The sequence below is a fragment of the Eurosta solidaginis genome, chromosome 5, assembly GCF_040869045.1.
Source record: "Eurosta solidaginis isolate ZX-2024a chromosome 5, ASM4086904v1, whole genome shotgun sequence".
Taxonomy (NCBI): Eukaryota; Metazoa; Arthropoda; class Insecta; order Diptera; family Tephritidae; genus Eurosta; species Eurosta solidaginis.
In genome coordinates, this window is record NC_090323.1 from 261,444,665 (window position 1) to 261,469,408 (window position 24,744).

The 24,744-nt window shown below is 35.7% G+C and overlaps 1 protein-coding gene across 1 annotated transcript in view; it reads left to right on the forward strand.

Moving 5' to 3' along the window:
- Nucleotides 1-24,502, forward strand: part of LOC137251737 (homeobox protein caupolican-like) — a 73,236-nt gene extending 48,734 nt beyond the window's left edge. The window contains 4 exon segments of the mRNA XM_067786526.1: nt 1,817-1,932; nt 17,314-17,401; nt 17,403-17,706; nt 21,410-24,502. Coding sequence (XP_067642627.1) covers nt 1,817-1,932; nt 17,314-17,401; nt 17,403-17,706; nt 21,410-22,554 — 1,653 coding nt within the window. The 3' untranslated portion in view covers nt 22,555-24,502.
- Nucleotides 24,503-24,744: the final 242 nt, after the last annotated feature.

Consider the following 24,744-nt stretch of genomic DNA (forward strand, 5'->3'; position numbering starts at 1 on the left):
ATATCGTACAAACACATTATAGAGTCACCCCTGGTCCACCTTTATGGCGATATTTCGAAACGGCGTCCACCTATGGAACTAAGGATTACTCCCTTTTAAAATACTCATTAACACCTTTCATTTGATACCCATATTGTACAAACAAATTCTAGGGTCACCCCTGGTCCACTTTTATGGCGATATCTCGAAACGGCGTCCACCTATGGAACTAAGGATTACTCCCTTTTAAAATACTCATTAATACCTTTAATTTGATACCCATATCGTACAAACGCATTCTAGAGTCAACCCTGATGCACCTTTATGGCTATATCCCTAAATGGCGTCCACCTATAGAACTATGGCCCACTCCCTCATAAAATACTCTTTAACACCTTTCATTTGATACCCATATTGTACAAACAAATTCTAGAGTCAACCCTGATCCACCTTTATGGCGATATCCCTAAATGGCGTCCACCTATAGAACTATGGCCCACTCCTTCATAAAATACTCTTTAATGCCTTTCATTTGATACACATGTCATACAAACACATTCCAGGGTTTCCCCCGGTTCATTTTCCTACATGGTTATTTTCCCTTATGTTGTCACCATAGCTCTCAACTGAGTATGTAATGTTCGGTTACACCCGAACTTAACCTTCCTTACTTGTTTTTTTTTTATTTTTCAGTTTTTCGAGATTTTTCGAATTTCGCCATTTTTTTTTCCATAAAAAACTTCAATCAATTCTGCAATCATCCCCACTAATCCCGGAGTGGGCCGATTTTTTTTATATTTCTTTTTATGTAATTGAAAAAAAAATTTTCAAAAATAAAAATTTTTTTATCAATTTTATTTATATAACAAAAAACTGTAAGAAAATGATTTTTAAGTATTCTTTTCTTTATATATTATGGTAATCTACGATTAAAATAACCAGGATTAATGACTGACACAGTAAACATGTAAGTTTTCTAAAAATAATCTAACAATGGCGAAATTCGAAAAATCTCGAAAAACTGAAAAATTAAAAAAAAAAAAAAAAAACTTAAAACATTTTTTGTATTTTTTCCGAAAAGTAAATTTAAAAACAAATTAAAAAAAAAAAAAAAAATCCCAAACGGTCAATTTTTGAAAAATTTATAGCATTTTGAAAACAAAAACGGTGTTTTATTTTAAAATTCATAACTTTTTTTGAGTTGGATGAAAAAATTTGAAAAAATTCTGAAAAACGTCTTTCGTAAGCCAGAAAAAGAAGAAAAACTTTCAGCCAATTCTAAAGGGTTCGGGTTCAAAATTGGTCGAAATGGGATGGAATACCCCATATATAATAATCATTTTCGTTCATTTATTCATTGAATTTTGTCGTCATCATCGCGTGGGATTTGCGCTAAAGTCAGCCCACCTGCACTATCATTGTTCATTTGCTATTATTTTCTTTCACCATTTTTTTGTAGGCACATGACCCTTTATTATTTTTATTCTCTATTGTTATCTTCTTATTAATATTGTTTTGCAATTTTTAAATATACTATTGGCTATTCTAGAAAAAAGCTCTATAACAGTTCCCTTTCATACAATTATTTATATATATTTTGCTTGATTTTTCCATTCTAACTATTCATGGGGTTTCAAGCTTTTGTGTTTGATGATTGCTTTTAAAAAGTTAATTTAATATTGTATGAAACTGAAAAATGAGAGAAAATGAATAGTGGAATGTAGCCATTCAGAAATAGTCTTGATTAAATTAGTTTAAAATATTTTTAAGCGCTTTGTGCTATTCTGCATTCTATTTCAATTTGTGTGCTTTTTTTTTGTTTTTTCTTTGCTTACAGAGTAATCCTTATGCATTGAAGGAAGGTAATGGTAGCTCTGATATGTCCGCATGGACCTCAGCCAGTTTGCAGCCAACAACTGGTTATTATTCATACGATCCAATTGCGGCTTATGGGTAAGTGGTTTGACAATTTTTGTTTTGGTTTGTGATTTATTAGTATTTTCGAAAACAAAAAAAAAATGTGTAATTGTTATCAGTAATTGTATATAAAGTCTCGTTAGGCCGAACAAATAAATCTTGAATTCCTTCAAATAAACGCTATGAGTTATGAGGTGTTGACAACATACCATTGGTTCTAAGTGGTTTATCATCATAAAACATATTCGTTTCGTCTCATGACTTTTAAGCTGTACTTTAGCGTTGTGATGTTTATGTTTATGGGACATGCAATATTTTGAGTATTGATTTATTAATTTTTCTTTAAGTATTTGTAGAAAGTTTTGTCGATTATCAGTGGCGTAGTGAGGTTTTCTTGCGCCCGGGCACACTATTTTTTGGCGCGTAATTAAGTAATTCTAACGGAGTTTTAGGTTCAATTTCTTTTCTACTACGAAGTAATATTTTGCAGTCACATATTTCGATAAAAAGTTCTGTTCCATTGAAATGTCTATCATAAAATTCACCCAAGTTCCTACAATTTCTTTCTAAGTCGTTATTATCCTTGTTTAACAAATTTCCAACGTCTAAGAGAAAGCCAAATTTAAAATTAAGGTAATTTATTTCGTGTAAATATTATACGTATTTCTTGTTGGATACGATCGAGAACACTTTTCATAACGCGAGAAATTTTACATTCTGCGGAAAGACCAACATCTCTACCCGATTCTCCGGGCATTTTGTTCTAAGTGTTTTAGTACATTCTCTAGCTCATCGACGATAACGCTAACTGCTGGTATTCTGGCGCTCCCTCGTGTTTCAGATTCACGTTTGACAGTTTTTGTTAAATCATTTGTTATTAATTCCCATCTAACACTGAACGTGAGAAAAAAAGATATATGCTTTCAATTATTCCACAACCTGTCGCAAGTGTTCCGGACATATGCATGTATTTTTTAGTATAGACAATTTTTTCCAGAAATCAATATTTTCCAGATATCAGTTATAACAAAAATACAAATTATCCAGGGAGTTCTGCTTTGCGGACCATTTGGCGCTCCCCCTGTGAGTAGCGCCCGGTGCAAGATGCCCCCCTTTCTCCCTCTCACTACGCCACTGTCGATGATAGGAATAGGGTACTTGCTTTCACTATCAAGTGGGGTAGAGAGTGACATTAACGTGATAACGCCTTTTCAAATAATGAATGTTAGGTCGCATCCCATCGACGGCCACCGTGGTGTGATGGTAGCGTGCTCCGCCTACCACACCGTATGGCCTGGGTTCACACCCCGGGTAAAGCAACATCAAAATTTTAGATATAAGGTTTTTCAATTAGAAGAAAATTTTTCTAAGCGGGGTCGCCCCTCGGCAGTGTTTGCAAAGCGCTGCGGGTGTATTTCTGCCATGAAAAGCTCTCAGTGAAAAGCTCTGCCGTTCGGAGTCGGCATGAAACATGTAGGTCCAGTCCGGCCAATTTGTAGGGAAAATCAAGAGGAGCACGACGCAAATTGGAAGAGAAGCTCGGCCTTAGATCTCTTCGGTGGTTATCGCGCCTTACATTTATTCATTTTTTGATGTTTAATTTTAAATACATTTTCCGCTAGGCATTAAATCAGCTGTTTCATCCAAATAGTGTTCCAAACGTATAAGAATTATACTGGGCAACAGTGATTTCAACAGATGATTTCTCACACAAAAAAAAATTTTCTAAAAGCGTGAAGATTAGGGGCGGCACTTTCAGGTAGAATAACGATCTTGAAAAAAAAAAAAAAATCTAAAAGTGACATAACCTCAAATGTAACCAAAAACGCTACGCTTAAGTTCTGAATATCTCAAAAGCTTTGAGTTACTCGGGTTCACCACGTCGAAATCTTCGAAAATGTATAGTCCTGTTTCTCATTAAAAAGTTTATGTGGATTTTTGTCGTCCTATGGTCAAGCAGAAAATGCCTTTTTCGCAATTTAAGACACGAATATTTTGAAAACCCAAACCAATATAGAAAACCTGATTTCAGATTTCTGTGTAATAAAAACCTTTAGAAACATTAGCGAAAATCTTGCTACAGATATTAAGTTTGTTTTTTTGTTTCCAGTGTTTTGCTTGCGTTGCTCTTAATAAGTGGATATTTGTGTAACAAGTTTTAATATATTTAAATGTATTTTAAAATTTTATTTTCAACAATCCTGGGATTAAAGCTCAATATTCCGGTGATTTTCGACACTTAAAAAAAACCGGGATCGTCATCCCTAAGGAGAAGAAGCTAACTACAAGCTAACGGGAGGTTGGCTTCCAATAAACCAACGTGCACTTTAATCTGTTTTCTTTCTTCGAAAAAAGCTAACTACTTTTGTACTGAAATGACCGAAAAATAGTCCGCATTAGTTGTCAACTAATTTCTCGAAAAAATTCAGCCTTTTGTTAACATACATATGTAAATGTATATGTAACTGTTATAATAAAAACATAACCCCGGTCATCTAAATAAAAGCCACCACAGACAGATATTATTCGGGATTCATTAAATCACATTTAGACAAAAGGCGACAGTCATATTTTTACACAATTTCGTGTTTTTGGAGCCAGATAAGTCGACAAAATTGTCTGAATTGTGGCGTATTTTCGAGAAGTTAATAAAACTTGTATGACTTCCACCCAGCTAATGGCTGACTTTTTGTAGTTAGCTGGAAGAGAGTTACTTTTCTAACCAGGGCCGCAGAGAGCCGGGCCGGGCACCTGGGAAGCGTTTACGGACCTCCCCCCCCCCCCCCCCCCCCCCCCCCCTAAAAAATAAACTCAATACAGTAAAAAAAAATAACATAACATACATAAATTTTTAAATTCACATTGTCAGTTTTATTTCATATAAAAAAAGATTTACTGGAGCACTGACATAAATGAAATGTTAGATTTCATTGTTTGATTTGCTTACATTAACTTTTTCTAAATATGTACATTTTAAAAGCTTGAATCAGCCAAGGAAGATCTTCCGTGCTTTTTGTTCTGCGAATATGGAAATTACCGATTCAAAACTAATGCTGCGAGCAAGGCTGGACTCCAACGCCAATGTTCCAAAGCTCGTCAAGCGATTTTGGCTAATAATAGAACGTAAAAAATTTTTCACGCGAGACAATAGACTAAAAGAACGCTCCCCTTCAGCCACACTGATTGGAAGTGTGCCAAATATTCTTAATGCTATGCAGATGTTCGAAAATAATACTTCCATCTTCAAGTCATGAAATTTGTTCAGAAGTTGAAATGGTGGCAGCGAATCACATCCCAAATTTGCTAAGTGGATGGCTTTGAGATGAATGATTTCATCTATTAGATCCGTAGAAATATCGATGCCATAAAAATCGTGCAGAATGCCGCTACCTTTTCTCTGAGCTGTTCTTCCGTCAGATCCTGATAATTCCATAAAAAACTTAGTTTAATCGCAATGTCAGTTACGGATTTGAAACGTCTTGTCATGTTACCAATCAAGCAGTCCAAAAAAAACGTAAAAAACTTGCTGTTTGAATTGAGTTTCGGAATCACACTCAGGAGATTCGCCAGGTAATTCGTCGAACTGGCGCTTTCCTATCTTCCTTCTTTTCTCTTCGAAGGTATTCACAACTCCTATACTCCCTGCCAGAACCTTACATTCTTGAAGTATGATCGACCATTGATCCCTGAACTTCTTCAAGTCATCAATCAGGCTACGTATATTTTCTGTTTCCACGCCCAGTGTGGCATTTCTAGCTTGCAGTTCCAGATTTCGATGATATATTACCGTCAACACTTTGAGTCACTGTCAATACTGCTTTGAGAGTACTGTCAATACTGCTTTGCCTTGCCGGGCCCCAGGGCAATTGCCCTGGCTGCCCCGCCCTCTCCGCGACCCTGTTTCCAACTCCCATAAAATAGTCATCTATTAGTAAAGTTTTTGGCAATGGATAATTTTTTCATCACTATAGTCATCAGTTTCATGATTTTTATCGGTATCATAATCTCCATCATCATAAATATTGTTATTCTCCTTTTTTCATACACCTGTCCTTTTACTCTCCCTCTTCATTTTCCATTTATTTTACCCATTCTTGTTTATATTCCAATTCATTTTCCAATTCCTATTCCCTTAAATTTTCTTTCCCTTCTCTTTCCCTTGCCATTTCCCCTCTATTTTCTTTTTCCCCCTTCTCTGTTTCATTTTTGTACCAATTGTCGGATTTTCTTGATCTCGTTTGGTTCCTAACGTCATTTCGATAATTTTATTGCCATTCCGTGAAAGTTTTTAAAATCTACATATTGGTAATGGAAACAAATAAAACAAACCAAATTAACACAAAAAAAAAACTCGTCGCATGAGATTTTCGATTTACCCACAAGCCGCAGTCGACTGAGTACGTCTGCTATCTACGACCATGTCTGTGGTTGCGTGTCACAAAAAAAAAGTAATAATAATAAAAAAAACAAATGCCTAAGAAAAGCAAAATAAACAACTTTTTCTATAAACCCTATTAAATCTCTAGCGTACTTTCAGTGTTTGTGGCAGTTCAACAAGTGGCAAATAACGTTGGTCTGTCCTTTTACGAACTCCAATGAAAGTCCTGTCGCCGACAGCGCTGCACATCTTCGCATGTGGCAGATTTCACACTTTTATCGTTCGGGTGACCACGAATGGTACTTTTATCTGTTTAACGTATTTTTTATTGCAACATTTTTTTGTTGGTCCGTAAAGGCACTTAAAATTATTGAAAGATTTAAATTCGATGTGCGTTCAGATGTAGTTGAAAAGCTTTTAAATGTACGAGTACGACCAGCTGTTACTTTCAAGGGTTTTCGCTATGAAGTTTTACGCTAAGAAATTGCATTTAAATTGATTGAGTAAGTTTTGCGCATTTAATGTAACACAATTTATTGGTTTAAAAATTTAAAAGAGTTCTGAAATAAACCACTAGAACTATATCGGTGAATTTATTTATGATTAATGAAAATTAAGGAAAAGTTTTATGGCAAAATTAGAAATTCTTTCTCATTAAATTGAAATTTTCCTCAATTTAAAGAATTTTTTAAGGAAATTTTTTCCTCATTTTAGATACGACCATTGGTGGTCAGAGTAAGGCAATTCACAAAGTCAATAAAATTTTTCACTAAATATAATGACACTAATATTTATTTTACATGGTCATTCAATAACGCGCTTCGTCGAGGTACAGAAAAAAATTCATTCAAAATTTCGTAAATTTTTAAATCTACATACATCGGAATATGTTTAAGGAAGCAAGTCCGTTTAAGTGATCTTCTACCATAGTAGACCTCAAATATGATTTCAAGCGACGTAAGGTAGAAAATGATCTTTCGTATGTGGCCGTTGTAACAGGAAATACAGCCATGATTCCATGAGACGTTTGGGAATGCATCCTGGTCACAAATATCGAGAGCCTCTAGCGAATTTCGAATTTCCATATTATCGATTCGTTTCTTTAAGAGTTGAATCTTTGTAATTTGGCAGGGAAAGGGGAGACGAAATTGTACATAACCCTACGTTGATTTATAAAACCATCTTGTAAACGTATAATAAATAAATCCAGGTATGGAATGAAAATGCTGATTCTGAAGTAATCTTCAACACTGTCAGTCAAAACGTTTTCTTGCAAGTCTCGGTTTTTGGAGCTTGATGTCGTACTCTTCACAAGTCGAAGTTATTTATTGGAAAGTTGTGCTGAAAACCTCAGTCGCATTTTCTCTCCTGAGTTTCAATACATCTTTTGCATCATCCGCCAACTCAATTGCTTCTAATAAATCTTGATTCTCGGTTTGCAGGACTCAACTCAAAGATTAGGTCAAAAAATTAACCGACTTGAGGATATGTAGAGATACCTAAATGAAAAACAATATTTGTTTAGACTACGATTTATGTACCTACTACTTTCTTATTATTTTTGAAAGATGTTAGTAAGATCGACTTTGATAATAATTTGAAAACACAATCAGTTTTTAAGTTTCATTGTATAATGTTTTTGATTTACATTTATGCATTTTCGAAATCGTATTTAATTTTCTAACCTGGAAAATTGGTGTTTTGAGGGCAGCAAGTATTTGGAAAGCATCATATGCCATTGAATTCTTCCAAGTCGTCGAAATTTCCTCCAAAGAATCGATGTCCGCTGGCTGCTTGTGAAAATACGTGTCTACTGCTTCATGTCGTTGAACCCATCTCGTGGCACAAAATTGTTTAAATTTTTCATTGGCCTCAATGGCGTTTTGAAGAACAAGTTGCCGTTTTGGATATTTAAAGAAAGTGTAAACAGTTTCGATTGTTCCGAGACAGTTTTTGATTTCAATTTTACTGCAGGTATCATTGACAGCCAAGTTGAAACTATGAGAAGCACAATGTAAATAGAGTGCCAGAGAATATTTCTCTTTGAGGTATGCTTGAGCCCCGTGAAATTTACCACTCACAGATTTTGCGCCATCGTAACATTGTCCGATTAAGAAATTAAGGCCGAGTCCAGAAGTTTCTAGAAGTGCGAGCAATTTCTCGGACAATCCTTTGGCTGTAAAATTTTCAACTGGATCGAAAGTCAAAAAATCTTCGTGAATCGGATGCAAATGGACATTTGTTCTATTCCTGCGATATCTAATGTTTCGTCGCCTAGTATTAAAAAGCCCCGCGATTCGTTGACTCGATCGATAATTTGTTTTTGTATCAACTTGTGACAAATAACAATTAATTCGTTTTGTATACGATTACTAATATACATTGCATTTCTGGCTGGATTCTGTAACTGCTCCTGAAGCTGACTGTCGCCTTTTGCACGATACCTCAATAATGCTCGAAAGTTCCCTTCATTCGCCAAAGGTTCCGCAAGTGACAATTTGCCCGTGTCTTGTGATCCACGTAGTGCCAACCCCTGCCGACCACACAGGATGATGGTTTCGATAATTGGAGTCAAATATTTCCTACTCCTATTAATAAAATCGAGTTTTTGTTGCGAAAGTTTTAAGTCAATGGGTACAACCTTTTGTTTCTGGATATCATCTCACATGATTGATTTAAGTAGTGCTGCTTTATGGTAATCCGCATTTTGATGACTTTTGAAGGTATCCAGTGCTTTTTTCCAATTCTAAAAGGGTTTGAGTACTAGCTGACCCAAAACTTGGCTGCCGACTCCACCTCCTCGAACACAAAATAGCACGCAGTGTTTGCAAAAAGCTCCATCTTCTTTGGCTGAGTAAGCTAACAATGTATGGATTCAGATGATTTATTGACAAAATTGGCTATGTCGAATTGGGGTATTGAAGTTGAAGGTTTCGTTGAAGAACTGGCAGCTTCGAAGCTATCTTTTCGCTGATCAATTTCCTACATTGTTAATGCCAAAATAAATAATAAAAAAAAAGATTTTTGTGAAATTATAGAGTTCAGAAAATATATAATTCGTAGGTAAAATCATAAATTCTACTAATCAAACAAACAATTTGGAATCGATAAGGAGAAACCATTTCTTTCTAAAAACTGTCTCCTTTTAAGATCCGGAAAGAAAACGAAAATAAGTTAATGACCAACTAAGTTATAGGTCCATAAGTGTCCAAAGGTACGAAAAACCGATTTTTACCCGTAACTCAAGATTTTGGGGGTGTCCGGAATATTTCTTGTATGCAGTCCTGCTTAGCTTTGCAAGATCTACCAGAAAGTCCTTATTTCCCCGGTACTTTCACTTTTGTCATTTTTGTTACACCTTGTTATCTACGAAATTACACTTCAATACATGAATTAAATACGTACATTCTCATTTTCAAGTCGTGGTCTTTTCAGAAATCGACGATTATCCATGAATGAAATATACAGAGTTTGTTTTTTAACCTCGTTTAGCTAAATTAAAGTTATTTAAATATGAAATAATAAGTTTGCAAGCTAATATCTCATTTGATAGCTCTAATTGATGTGCTATTACAAATATTGGGTGTCAACCAAAATTTACTGTGGTCTGATGCAAAAATCTCTTCCACCACAGTCACCCGCACTTAAACGCACTGAAAAACTGAATTTAACACTCCCGTCACTTGTTCCCACTTTATTGTATGTGATATTTTCAGTTTTTATTTTATAAAAATGTATTTATTTTATTTAAAAAAGTTTAAAAATCCAAGTACAATTTTATTTGACGATAGGTTTGAACTGATATAATTTTACAAATGAATTCTCCTTTTATAAGTTTTTTCACATTCGTTATTTTTTACAAAACTTAAAAGCTACTATATTTAATTATTAAAATGTTATACAGTAAATTCGTCCAGATCGGGTTGCCATGGTATTACAATCGTAGGATCCTACATGTATTGGCAGAAGCCGTAATTTAAAGAACTAATTAATTTTGAACAATTTTCTTTTACTAAAACTTTAGAAATTTGATTTGAATCGCAGCTTTGCATATTCTGCTTCATTTACTTTTCGCTCATTTCCTAGAAATACAACTTGGTATTGGGATAGTTATGATTCTTGGAAATACAACTTTAAATTCACTGTACTACTATTTACTATAATAACAAGTAAGGAAGGTTAAGTTCGGGTGTAACCGAACATTACATACTCAGTTGAGAGCTATGGTGACAACATAAGGGAAAATAACCATGTAGGAAAATGAACCGAGGGAAACCGTGGAATGTGTTTGTATGACATGTGTATCAAATGAAAGGTATTAAAGAGCATTTTAAGAGGGAGTGGGCCATAGTTCTATAGGTGGACGCCATTTAGGGATACCGCCATAAAGCTGTATCAGGGTTGACTCTAGAATTTGTTTGTACAATATGGGTATCAAACGAATGGTGTTAATGAGTATTTTAAAAGGGAGTGGGCCTTAGTTCTATAGGTGGACGCCGTTTCGAAATATCGCCATAAAGGTGGACCAGGGGTGGCTCTAGAATGTGTTTGTACGATATGGGTATCAAATTAAAGGTATTAATGAGGGTTTTAAAAGGGAGTGGTGGTTGTTGTATAGGTGGTCGCCTTTTCGAGATATCGCCATAAAGGTGGACCAGGGGTGACCCTAGAATTTGTTTGTACAATATGGGTATCAAAAGAAAGGTGTTAATGAGTATTTTAAAAGGGAGTAATCCTTAGTTCCTTAGCTCCATAGGTGGACGCCGTTTCGAGATACCGCCATAAAGGTGGACCAGGGGTGACTCTAGAATTCGTTTGTGCAATATGGGTATCAAACGAAAGGTGTTAATGAGTATTTTAAAAGGGAGTGGGCCTTCCTTCTATAGGTGTTCGCCTTTTCGAGATATCGCCATAAAGGTGGACCAGGGGTGACTCTAGACTTTGTTTGTACGATATGGGTATCAAATTAAAAGTATTAATGAGATTTTTAAAAGGGAGTGGTGGTAGTTGTATATGTGAAGGCGTTTTCCAGATATCGACCAAAATGTGGACCAGGGTGACCCAGAATATCATCTGTTGGATACCGCTAATTTATTTATATATGTAATACCTGCCAAGATTTTAAGGGTTTTTTATTTCGCCCTGCAGAACTTTATCATTTTCTTCTACTTAATATGGTAGGTGTCACAACCATTTTATAAAGTTTTTTCTAAAGTTATATTTCGCGTCAATAAACCAATCCAATTGCCTCACCATGTTTCATCCCTTTTTTCGTATTTGGTATAGAATTATGGCATTTTTTTAATTTTTCGTAATTTTCGATATCGAAAAGTGGGCGTGGTTATTTTGTCGGATTTCGTTCATTTTTCATATCAAGATAAAGTGAGTTCAAGTAAGTACGTGAACTAAGTTAATTAAAGATATGTCGATTTTTGCTCAAGTTATCGTGTTAACGGCCATGCGGAAGGACAGACGAACGACTGTGTATAAAAACTGGTCGGGGCATCAACCGATTTCGCCCGTTTTCACAGAAAACAGTTAACATCATAAAATCTATGCCCCTACCAAATTTCAAAAGGATTGGTTAATTTTTGTTCGACTTATGGCGTTAAAAGTATCCTAGACAAATTAAATGAAAAAGGGCGGAGCCACGCCCATTTTGAAATTTTCTTTTATTTTTGTATTTTGTTGCACCATATCATTACTGGAGTTGAATGTTGACATAATTTACTTATATACTGTGAAGATATTAAATTTTTTGTTAAAATTTTACTTAAAAAAAAATTTTTTTTTTTAAAGTGGGCGTGGTCGTTCTCCGATTTTGCTAATTTTTATTAGGCGTACATATAGTAATAGGAGTAACGTCCCTGCCAAATTTCATCATGATATCTTCAACGACTGACAAATTACAGCTTGCAAAACTTCTAAATTACCTTCTTTTAAAAGTGGGCGGTGCCACGCCCATTGTCCAAAATTTTACTAGTTTTCTATTCTGCGTCGTAAGTTCAACTCATCTACCAAGTTTCGTTGCTTTATCTGTCTTTGGTAATGAATTATGGCACTTTTTTCGGTTTTTCGAAATTTTCGGTATCGAAAAAGTGGGCGTGGTTATAGTCCGATATCGTTCTTTTTAAATAGCGATCTGAGATGAGTGCTCAGGAACCTACATACCAAATTTCATCAAGATACCTCAAAATTTACTCAAGTTATCGTGTTAACGGACGGACGGACGGACGGACGGACATGGCTCAATCAAATTTTTTTTCGATCCTGATTATTTTGATATATGGAAGTCTATATCTATCTCGATTCCTTTATATATGCACAACCAACCGTTATCCAATCAAACTTAATATACTCTGTGAGCTCTGCTCAACTGAGTATAAAAACTTTATTCTATCACTTGTTGGATAAAACACTTTATAACTGATATACTTGTATTTGCTGTGAACACTTCAACTTTGAGTTTATGACTGAACTAAATTCACCTGCCATCTAACGTTGCAAAACTTTGCCCCGTCATCGTGAGATATTTCTGGATTATTCTAGTTTCCTTATCCGGTACGTTCATGTTTATTCCGCTGTCATTCTGCTTACTCACATTTCCTTTTTATACTCAGCTGAGCAGAGCCCACAGAGTATATTAACTTTGTTCGCATAACGGTAATCCGTAACGGCATAAACTAATCGAGATAGATATACACTTCTATATATCAAAATGACCCGGGTGAAAAAAGAAATTCATTTATCCATGTCCGTCCGTTCGTCCGTCTGTCTGTCCGTCTGTAAACACGAAAACTTGAGTAAATTTTGAGGTATCTTGATGAAATTTGGTACGTAGATTCCAGGGCGCTCGTCTCAGATCGATATTTAAAATGAACGAAATCGGAATATAACTACGCTCACTTTTTCGATATCGAAAATTTCGAAAAACCGAAAAAGTGCGATAATTCATTACCAAAGACGGATAAAGCGATGAAACTTGGTAGCTGTCTTGACCTTATAACGCAAAATAGAAAATTAGAAAAATTTTGGGCAATGGGCGTGGCACCGCCCACTTTTAAAAGAAGGTAATTTAAAAGTTTTGCAAGCTCTAATTTGGCAGTCGTTGAAGACTTCATAATGAAATTTGGTACGCACGTTGCCTCTACTACTATATGTGTGCTAAATAAAAATTTGCGAAATCGGTGACGAACACGCCCACTTTTAAAAAAAAATTTTTTTTAAGTCAAATTTTAACAAAAAATTTAATATCTTTACAGTATAAAAGTAAATAATGTAAACATTCGACTCCAGTAATGATATGGTGCAACAAAATACAACGATAAAAGAAAATTTCAAAATGGGCGTGGCTCCGCTCTTTTTCATTTAATTCGTCTAGAATACTTTTAATGCCATAAGTCGAACAAAAATGTACCAATCCTTGCGAAATTTGGTAGGGACATAGATTCTATGACAATAACTGTTTTCTGTGAAAATGGGCGAAACCGGTTGAAACCACGCCCAGTTTTTATGCCCAGTCGATCGTCTGTCCTTCCGCTCGGCCGTTAACACAATAACTTGCGCAAAAAACGATATATCTTAAATAAACTTAGTTCACGTACTTATCTGACGTCACTTTATCTTGGTATAAAATATGTCCGAAATCTATGACCACGCCCACTTTTCCGATATCGAAAATTTCGAAAAATTAAAAAAATGCCATTATTCTGTACCAAATATGAAAAAAGAGAAGAAACATTGTAATTTGATTGGTTTTTTGACGCCAAATATAACTTTAGAAAAAACTTTGTAAACTGGGTATGACACCTACCATATTAAGTAGAAGAAAAATTCTGCAGGGCGAAATCTAAAGCCCTTGGAATCTTGGCAGGAATACTGTTCGTAGTATGATATATATAAATAAATTAGCGGTACCCGACAGAAGATGTTCTGGGTCACCCTGGTCCACATTTTGGTCGATATCTCGAAAACGCCTTCACATAGACAACTAATGGCGACTCCCTTTTAAAACCCTCACTAATACCTTTAAATTGATACTCATATCGTACAAACACATTCTAGAGTCACCCGTGGTCCACCATTATTGCGATATCTCGAAAAGGCGTCCACCTATAGAACTAAGGCCACTACGTTTTAAATAATCGTTAACACCTTTAATTTGATACACATGTCATACAAACACATTCCAGGGTTACCCTAGGTTCATTTTGCTAAATGGTGATTTTCCCTTATTTTGTCTTCAAAGCTCTCAGCTGAGTATGTAATTTTCGGTTACACCCGAACTTAGCTTTCCTTACTTGTTTATCATATTTTTAAACATTTATTTTTTATTTTTGTAGGTATATACGATGGGGAGGTGGGTTTGAACCCCCAAAACTCCCCCCGTGCGCACGGGCCTGTATAATACCAAGGACCATACTTCTGCCATATTGTAAAGTGATATCAACGGCTTTTGATTAACGGTTGCAAAACTTTTAAATTTTTTTCTGCCTAATGTGGGCGGCGGCGCCACGCCAATTTTACAAAATTGTAATAAAAAATACTTTTTTTAGCCACTCATCATGTTTCGCCATTTGAGCAGTGTTTGTTAAAGTATTGTTCCTTTTTCCCATTTTTGAAAGCAGACGTGGATATAATCCTGATTTCGACTATTTTCAATACCAATATATCGTCGAAGATGCTGAAAAAGCTGCTAACTCTATCCACCAAAATTCCACAGTAGAACGAAAAAGCTCTATTGCATGACAGCTTAAAATGTATTGAAATTTTATGGAGTTAGCAGCTTTTCATAATTTTATTGGAGTTAGTGATTCTGGAAAATAAACACATATTTTTCTTTTACCACCATATGTAGAAATGTTCTCCCAATCCACCATTATCAAAAAGTTGTTTAAGTTAAATACGAAGCTTTTACCGCATCGTCAAAGATCTTTGTATTCGAATCTCTGTCGGCATTGTGCAACACTGGTTTAAAACCACCTACAGATAAGGTATCCAAAGCGCCTAGATAGTGCCGCCACTAATTCTAAAAACGTTACATATTTGGCTACTTCAACTGCAACTTCATTCCGAAACACATTCCCGATGGCAAATCAATTATTGTGCATTTGTATGTATGTATCGAGGTGTTTCTGATGCAAAGATAACAAAATTACTTAACTAAATATAAAATTCTACTAATAAAGATCATTAGCCATGTTGGTGGTGGCAATGGGGACAACGTTGCTATTTCCATCAACATTCCAACTAGTAATTAAATTTTTGTTGTTGTTGTAATTCTTGATTTTCTTCTTATTTTCCATTGAGTGTTGCGTGTTTTTGTATCGTCGGTTGATTACGCTGTTGATGTTGACGCGTCAATTGTTATTGGTTTGTTAGCAAATTGTTGATTTTCATTGTTGTTGTTCTTGTTAGTCGATTGTGCGCCTGGTACTTTAGCAATATTTACAAATTGCATATTTGAAGATATTTGTAAGCTTTGACTTGACGCCGACACTTAATTGCCGCCACTCGACTTATGTAAACTTTACAATGGGCATATTAACTTAGATTTTAGTTTACTTTCACTACACTATGGTCTAGAAGTAAGTTCTTTTTCAAATAATATCTAACATATTAAAAATAATTTTATTTACAAGATAAGCTAGAGATGTTTTTAAAACCATTTCATACCATATCATACTCTGTACAACTTATAGTAGCCTACAGAAAGAGATCGAGTCATGTGTCGCAACTCGGGTCACACACCTGCTCTCCGAGTGCACAAGTTAACGTAACTTGAGAGTACAAGTGCATTCTGCGGAGTGCAGTGGGAGCATAGAGCACTTCGTAGAGCTGAGAAAACAATTAAATACAGGAGATTTTTAAAAAACCAAGCTCTACTAGTCGCTTATCGTACTCGTCCGGATATATGACGCAGAAGAATGAAGGCTTAAAATCCCTGCACCGAATATGTAAGACAGTCACGCAAAGCACCTACACTACATTTGGCTTTCCTTCTTATACCAACAGTGGTTGCGTACGACTGAGGGTATTTAGAGGTTGATAATTTGCAAATCATTGGTTCCGCAACCCCATTGTCAAACCTCACCTACGCGGACGAATCCCGTCACAAATACGCATGTACCAGACATATATTTAGCAGGCGAGGATCATGGAAGGGGGAGGAGTCTGGTTGGGCTAGAATGTTTAATGTGGTCATATTAAATCCATCCCAAAGTGGTCGGGCTAATACCTTAATGGTGCTTGTTACCGGAACGTATCGGATATAGTTATATTCGGCAAAGGACCATCAACATCGATAGCACTCCCAAAAACTTTGGGGAATGTCCTTATCGCTACAATAACAACAACAACCTCCGACAACTGCTATTTCGTAGGTTCAGATTAGAATTAGTTCGATCCGCTGCAGGGATTAGATGAGGCGGCTTGAGAGATGACAAGTTGTCGCGGTTGTTTACCGAAGAATAATTAAAGAGGAACTGTTACGGCGAATGAAAAAAGAATATGGACCGGATATGAAGTCATTCTTGTTGCAAGGAGAGAGGGAGGCTTGCACTTCATTGGAAGGTACAGATGGTATGCAATTTCAGCTCCCTAGGTGTTTACAAGTAGCGTAAGTTAACGAGAACAAGAAGCGACTGGCCAACTTTGTTAGACTCCGTTTATTTGTCAAGAAACATCTGTCAAAATGAAAGATGAATAATGAAGATGGGATTCGGGTTGTAGGCGGGCAAACCTTTTACCTACTTCATGTGCTTAGCTCAATAATTCAATCTGTATCCAAAGGTTTATAGTTAATGCCAAAAACATTACTACTAGACCATAGTACATTGTTCGTATGTTTGTGTTAGATAAGGTTTGAGAAATTGCTTGGCGGTCGTTTTAAAAGCAGCTGCAAGAGGGGGGTGGGGGGAAATATTTATTGATTGCCAATTAGTTAATGGAGTATTATAAATTAGCAACTCTTGATTTATAGATAGTTACAAATTTTATTTAAAATTTACAACAAAAATCATATTTTTGCCTTATTACAGCTACGGCTCCAGTTACGATTTGGCTGCACGCCGCAAAAATGCTACACGCGAATCCACAGCTACGCTCAAAGCCTGGCTGAGTGAGCACAAAAAAAAATCCTTATCCCACCAAAGGTGAAAAAATTATGTTGGCTATTATAACGAAGATGACCTTGACTCAGGTTTCCACATGGTTTGCGAATGCACGTCGACGTTTAAAGAAAGAGAATAAAATGACATGGGAGCCAAAGAATAAAACTGACGATGATGATGACGCAATGCTATCGGATGATGAGAAGGATAAAGATACAGATGATATGGGGAAAATTAATGGTGCTAGTGGTGGTGTGAGCGATGATGTTCGCAACGGTGGTGCATATGGTGGCACATCAATGAGTGGTGAAATGCGAAAAGGTGAGTTTAAGCATATGCTAATGCGGATTTAAATTTAGAGTTTATAAACTGTATAGAATAGGAAAACCAGGATTTAATAATTGTGTTATAAAATATTGTTTGAAGTGTTTTTGTATGCCCCCTGCAGTGAATCGCACTAGTTCCGGACTAGCGCAGAGCTATGTTATTAATTACTAGTTCTAATTCTGTCCCCTCGCAATGCTTTCAAGCGACACTTTTAAAATTGTGATGTCGTACGAAATGGCAATTGGCCCCCTTTGCAGACCTTCTGAATGCGTTCTTAACTGGTTTAGTCGTAGGTGGTTCTGAAGGAGTCGCTGTTTTTTGCTATATTATGGTAATGAATAAAGACATTCCGATCTAGCAGACTTCTTATCGACACCCAATTCAGCCGCACACGAAGGTGCGGAAAACATGTATAGGCATAGTTGATTGCTAGTTAGCAGGTGTGCCATCAGGATAAAAAACGTTTTCGACTATCTGAATCAATCCATATTGTAAGTAATTTACGGAAATTTCTCTTATTTGCAACCTTCTACTAACATTCGAATCACTAAACTGTTGAATAAATAACTCCACTATTCAATAATGCAAAATGGCCTTTATTCAAGTACTTCACAATACTACTACTTCTCGACAGATAGCGTGCTTAAATCAAACTTATTACTGATTCTCAGCCAACTGGGGAACGGGGTGGTTGGGCTTTAGTCTACTGGCAGGTGCTAGACAAAAGAGCAATCAATAAAAGGCTGAGAAGGTGCTACACAAGTAAGATGTTAATGGCAAGACGACACAAGAAACTAACCCAAGAAAAAATGGTGAGTTCCGAGCCGAGGTCTTAATTGTAGGGAAAGCCCACGTGCAACCAAAATATAGCCAGCCTAAGAAGTATTCCATCTAATTTTATTAAATCGGATATTCTACGGAAACGTCAGGTTTCGCTGGCGTTCATAGGCAGCTCAACGTTCCTTATTATCTGCAAGTACAGCAGTATCGAAGTGAACGAAATCGGTAGTGCGATGGCCAGAAAAAGCTGCGGAATGGAAATAAATGAGGCGGACAACTCTGTATGACCTTGACTGTGTGTAAATTAAAGAGTGCACTATTAGGGCAACAAACTTCTTATAAACCAACCATGTGATGCGAGGCCTTAGGTTCTCTTTCGCCATGTTTGGATGGGTATAGAATGAGCTTCCTTCTGCCTAAGCAAAACGATTTTTGTGGGCATGATATAAGTTCGTGAATAAAGAATACACCATGCAGATATTTGTTAAGAGAGTAATCCTCCGAGCCTTGGAATCCTTCCAAACAGAGAAATATGAATATGGGCTTTGTTCTTGTGAGGATAAGATCTTGAGTGATTATAAAGGCATCGAATTATAATTTAGGTTACTTCTTTCTTCATATTGCTTAAGAATTTTCTACACATCCCTGAATATGACACTGAACCGTCGTGAGTACTTGCCAAAATTACAGAGCAAACTAAAAAAAAGGCGCAACATAGCATTTGAAAAGTCAAGCATTTGCCAACTATTGGGGTTGGCTTTTTTGGCGGCTCATTCACTTTAAGTGATATTTATGTGGCGCAATGTTTGACAGCCCCTTTTTGGCTCTTCCTGTACAGCTGCGCGCGATGATATTTGCTTTTGTTGTTGCATACTTACAGTTGTTGTTTACTGTTATTGTAGCATTTTGTAAAATCGTATATACAAAATTTATGGTGGAGGCAAACGTTCTGAGCTCACCCGTCTGCTATTTGTCCTGACCAAACAGCGGATGTATCTAGCATATGGCTGCCGTTTACTGACTGGAAGAGGGCTATAGAGTGGGCTGTGCAATACAACGCCTTTAAGTGGCCTTGATGAAGTTTTTGACTTTGCCAAATTAAGTTAACGCCACCAAGACAAGAAAACAAGTTCACAGCGTAAATAAAAGGCAAATGCGAAAATGGTTCGTGAAATCTCAGCAAGGTTAAAGGGTCCGTGGAGAGCGTTTGAATTACTTAAGTCGGATAAGTAGCTCAAATATTTTGTAGTTGAAAACTGTCATACAACTGGGTTGCACGCTACAAGACCCATGAAAATGTGTGCACAGACAAATTGAGTTAGCACAGGATTTGTGTTTGATTCGATTATTTGTAATTCTAGTAAGCAGGGATCATAACAGTTGGAAGCTTTATTATGAATACTGTGAGATTTTGCTGAGAAGTGAATTCTTTTTGCTTGGTTAGTTGCATTTAATTTTTTAGTTTTTGTTTCGGTCATAGTTTTTCTTTGGTTGTCTTCTTCCGAGAAATCAACAATTAATTTCTTTTTTTCGATCGAATTAAAAACCCCAAATTAACATTGTTTTTCAAGCGAGATAAAAAAAACACAAAAAATAAGTTATATTTTCCTATCAAAGTAGAAATTTCCAAAAAAATATTATTTTGTGAGCGAGAAAAAACAAAAAAAGTTATTATTATTTCCGAAGAAAAATAAAAAATCAAAAAATAATAATCTTTTCCGGGCGAAATAAAAGTCTCAAAAATAATTATTAATAATAAAACTTGAAAAAAAATATATATATTATTTTGAAAGCACAAAAAAAAACCCCAGACTTTTTTAGTTAAAAAATAAAATAAAATTAAATAAAGTAAAATTTTAAATAAAATAAAATTAACTAAAATAAATTAAAACAAACTAAAATAAAATAAAATACATTAATATTAAATTAAATTAGGTAAAATAAACAAAATAGAACTAAAAAAATAAAATTGGGTTAATTTAAATGAATTTAAATAAGAGAAAAAGAAAAAAATAAAATAAAATAAAAAAAGCAAAAAATTAAAGGAAAGAATTTAGAACCTCTGAACAAAAAATTTAAATCAAAGCATAATCAATAAAAAACGAATTATTTTACAGCAAAGACTATAGTGATTAAAAAACTAGAAAAAATTTATAAAATTATTGCTTTTCGAGCAAATATTAAAAAAAAGGTTATTCGGATTTAAAAAAAAATTTAAGATATTAAAAAAAATATATATATTATTTTCCGAGCGGTTAATAAGACTTAAAGAATAATTATAAGTGTAAAGAGTAAAACACAAAAATTTTCTTTTTCGGAGCTAAGAAATATAAATTAAAATATTTATTATTTTTGATTCAATATTAAAACTCAACAAAAATTTACCAAAAAAAAAATTTATTATTAAAAAAAAAAACTTAACTTCAAAAATATTATTTTTTCCGAGCAACAAGTAAAAGAAAAAAAAAATGGGATTTTCCAATTCAAAAATAAAAGTTCAAGTTTAAATTTAAACAAGGAACTTTATAGGATCAAAAAAAAAATATATTTCTTTCCGAACAAAAAATAAAGTTAAAATAAAATTATTTTGGAGCAGAGAATTAAACTAAAAAAATATTATTTCTGAGCAAAATATAAAAGTAAAAAAAATAATTGGTTTTTTCTGAGCAATGAATAGGATTAAAAAAGTACCATCTTCCGAGCAAATATAAAATTAAAGTGATGTTCCGAGCAAAAACAACAATTTAAAAATAATTACCAAAAAGCCACATTTATAATAACTGCTATGATCTCTGGATTATGTATACTTGCATTCAGAAAAATGAATAAAAAGACTCAACACAGAGTTTCTTACTCAATTTGCTAACAAATCGAAATAATATTAATTCATGACTTCTTTCTGCTATCTTGTTTACAGACGATACAATTGTAAAATCCGAACTGCTAGGAAAGGAGGATAAAGCGGATGTTTGCTCCATGCAGGAATCTAAGTTTGGCGATATACACACGCTGCGTAGCATGGGCAGCGTATACAACTCACCTTACAGCCAACATCCTAGCTATCATCCCTATCAGCAGCAACATCCTTCGACATATTATCAGCAGCAACAACAGCAGCCTCAACATTACGCTAGTATGCCATATGGCGCACCAAGTCAACTTAATGCTGTAGATGAGTATAATGCATCAAAAAACCTGTTGCGTGCGGCGGATTGTGGTATACCGCTCCCAGCGAGCAAACCCAAGATTTGGAGTTTAGCAGACACAGTAGCTTGCAAGACACCACCACCGCCACTACCGCCGCCAATACAAATGACTACATACCAGCAACAGCAGCAGATACAACAACAACAACAATCACTGCTGCAGAGTCGCCATCAATATTATCAACAAATGCCGCCACACTTGCAAGCGAACAATCAACACAATACACAGAACAGCAGCAGCACCAACAACTTACAACCAGCGCACAACAACAGCATGAGCAACAACAGTTTGACATCGCTGAATATGATGAGCGGTTACGTCGGCGCATTGCCTTATTCGCGCATACCTACGGCGTACGCGGCAGCTGGCAGCAGCAGCAGCAACAACAATTTTCTCAATCTCAGCTCAAGCAGCAGCAGCAGTGGCAACAACAACAACCACAACGGCAGTACTGGTTGTGGCAGCAACAATAGCAGCGCCTCTACACCGCCAGCTGGGATGACGCAGGGCCCACCACTTTTGACAGCGCAGCAATATCAGCAGCTGCATCAACAACACCAACAGCAGCAGCAACGTTTGGGTTTCACTGAAATTCAACCGGACACGCCGCCACAAACGCCACCCAATATGAAATTGAACGGGAGTAGCGGTACAGGTGGAGCGGCAGCTGCTGTTACTTTGAATAAATTGGCACGTAGTGGGTTAATGGGTACGCCTACAAGCCATACGGCTAGCATGTGCTACAGCAATGGGGGAAGTAATGGTGGTATGAGCGCAAGTCAAGCGCCATATGCGCGCAATGGAGCGAGCGTAGGTATAAACTATGCACTAGCAGCGTCACGCGCAGAGGGTTGAGCGTAAATGGTGAGGGGAAAATTTGATTGATTGAAATGAGCAAACATTAGCATAACAATTTCAATGACCTTAATAGCGTGGTGCAAGTATAAGAGCGCAAAGAAGCGCATAAATTGCTCTGACAGCGAAAGTAAGCCGCGCTGGTTGTTCTTCTTCTTCGTATTGAGCAGTACCAAACATGCCACTTGTTGGGCGTATCGTAATTTGAAAGCGTTAATTATTCTGCAATAAAAATTTAATTTAAATAAACGGTAATAAAAGCAAACTTTGCTGCATTAAACAAGCACATAAAAAGGTCACGCGCCAACTCTGCGTATTCTCAGCAAACACATGCGCGGTGAAGCGAGAAATGAATAAAGCGCAAAAATTGATATGCGTGGGGCCTAAGAAAAGTTTGATTAGTTGATTACGAATAGCCATTGCCCATCGAAACTCTTTTGATTTTTGGACATCTCATAAAATCGCAAGTTATTGGAAAACCGGAATATGGTGTTCGTCGAAGCCCTTGATCATTAGTAAGTGGTTGTTTGAGCATATGAACTGTCGCGTTGTAATATTGCATAAAGCAGATAAAACTTCTTCCGGACATCGAAATGAAATATTTTTAAGCGATTTTTCTTCATCCCTTGATCGTTTTGCTTCAGAGGCAAACCAGCTTCGGTGTTGTTCCATCTTCAGTGTGCTTATTCTCTCGTTATTAATGCAAAAAACAACTCTAATCATTTTACTAACAATAGCTCTTTTGATCAAATAATTTGGAATAATGAGGTTATTATTTCCAATTGGCATTGGCAAATATACATTTTTTTTTAACCGGAATGAAGAAAAATGTTGAAGGACAACAAAAAAAAAAAGTAAGAAGTAGCAACTCAATAAATAAAAAACAGAGTAATGCAATTTTTTCAAATGTAATTCACTGAATATTCGTGCGACTATACCCTAAACAATAAGGAGGTTCCTCATTGTTTTTGTAGTAAAGCTATTTGTTATTTTTCGTTTTTCCAAACGAGGTTTTAATACTCACAAACTAATCGAACTTTTATTAGGCCCTCATACACGAAAACAGAAGTTTCAAGATACGCATTCGCCGCTTAAAAAAAAAAAGAGGGTGGTTGTAGCAAATTGTTTACTGTTGTTGCTAGTTGTTATTGTGCAATTATTCATTTATATCGCAGGTGAGCGATTAAAGCGTACGCATAGCCAATTCGTCATACTGCAAGTTTAATGACTTTTTATACAGTAGCTTCGCAAGCAGCGGCAACAACTGCACAAGTCAACGAACCAACTGACAGTAAAAACGTCTGGCAACGTTATCACTTTATCGCTAACAACGGCTAAAGTGTTTTAAAAACAATAATTAAACCTTGATTAAATAACTTGTAAAAATTAAAAACTAAGATTAAAAGCTCATTATGTACAAATCCATACATAAATATAAGTACATACATATGAATGTATGCATTTAAAAAGTGCTAAACATAAATACTAAAATATATGGAATGTTGTTAGATACACAAATTTTCATGCACTGCTAAGGTTGTGTGTAATAGGGCGTTCGTTAAGTGTGATGTGTTTGAAATCTTTCCAAACTTATTATTCAACGCCGCAATTTTTAGTGATATGTAAGGGAACGAGCATACAGCAGTGAACAGACAAAACAGAAGTTACATTTAGTCAACTAAATTCACCTTTTTCCATCTCGGTTTTTAAAAACAAAAGGCGTAAGTACCAAATACTCTTAAAGTCCATTGGGTAAACTTACAGAACGTCTAGAAAACTAATGCTTCTAAGTTAACTAGCGCTCGCACAGGTGTTTACGTTAAACCACAACATAGGTTACCAGAAACAATTAGTTTCGGGCTATTTCAGCTTCGTCGGCTTCTTATCGGTAAAACCCGATACCGAACATTTATTGTTTTACCGCTGATTCATCGTTAACAAAGCGATAAAAGTCAACAAATTGGTACCATTCCTATAAGAAGTCGATAGCTCTTTGATTACAAATTGATAATATTTTACTAAAAAATCGATAACCTTTCGATAACTGGCCGATAAAAAATGTATAATATTCCGATGAGAAATCCATATCTTTTCGATGAAAAATCGATACTTTTTTTTTGAGAAAAAAAATCACATTTCGTTAACCCTGCGATAAAAAGTACATAAGTTTCCAAAAACAAAGTGATATCC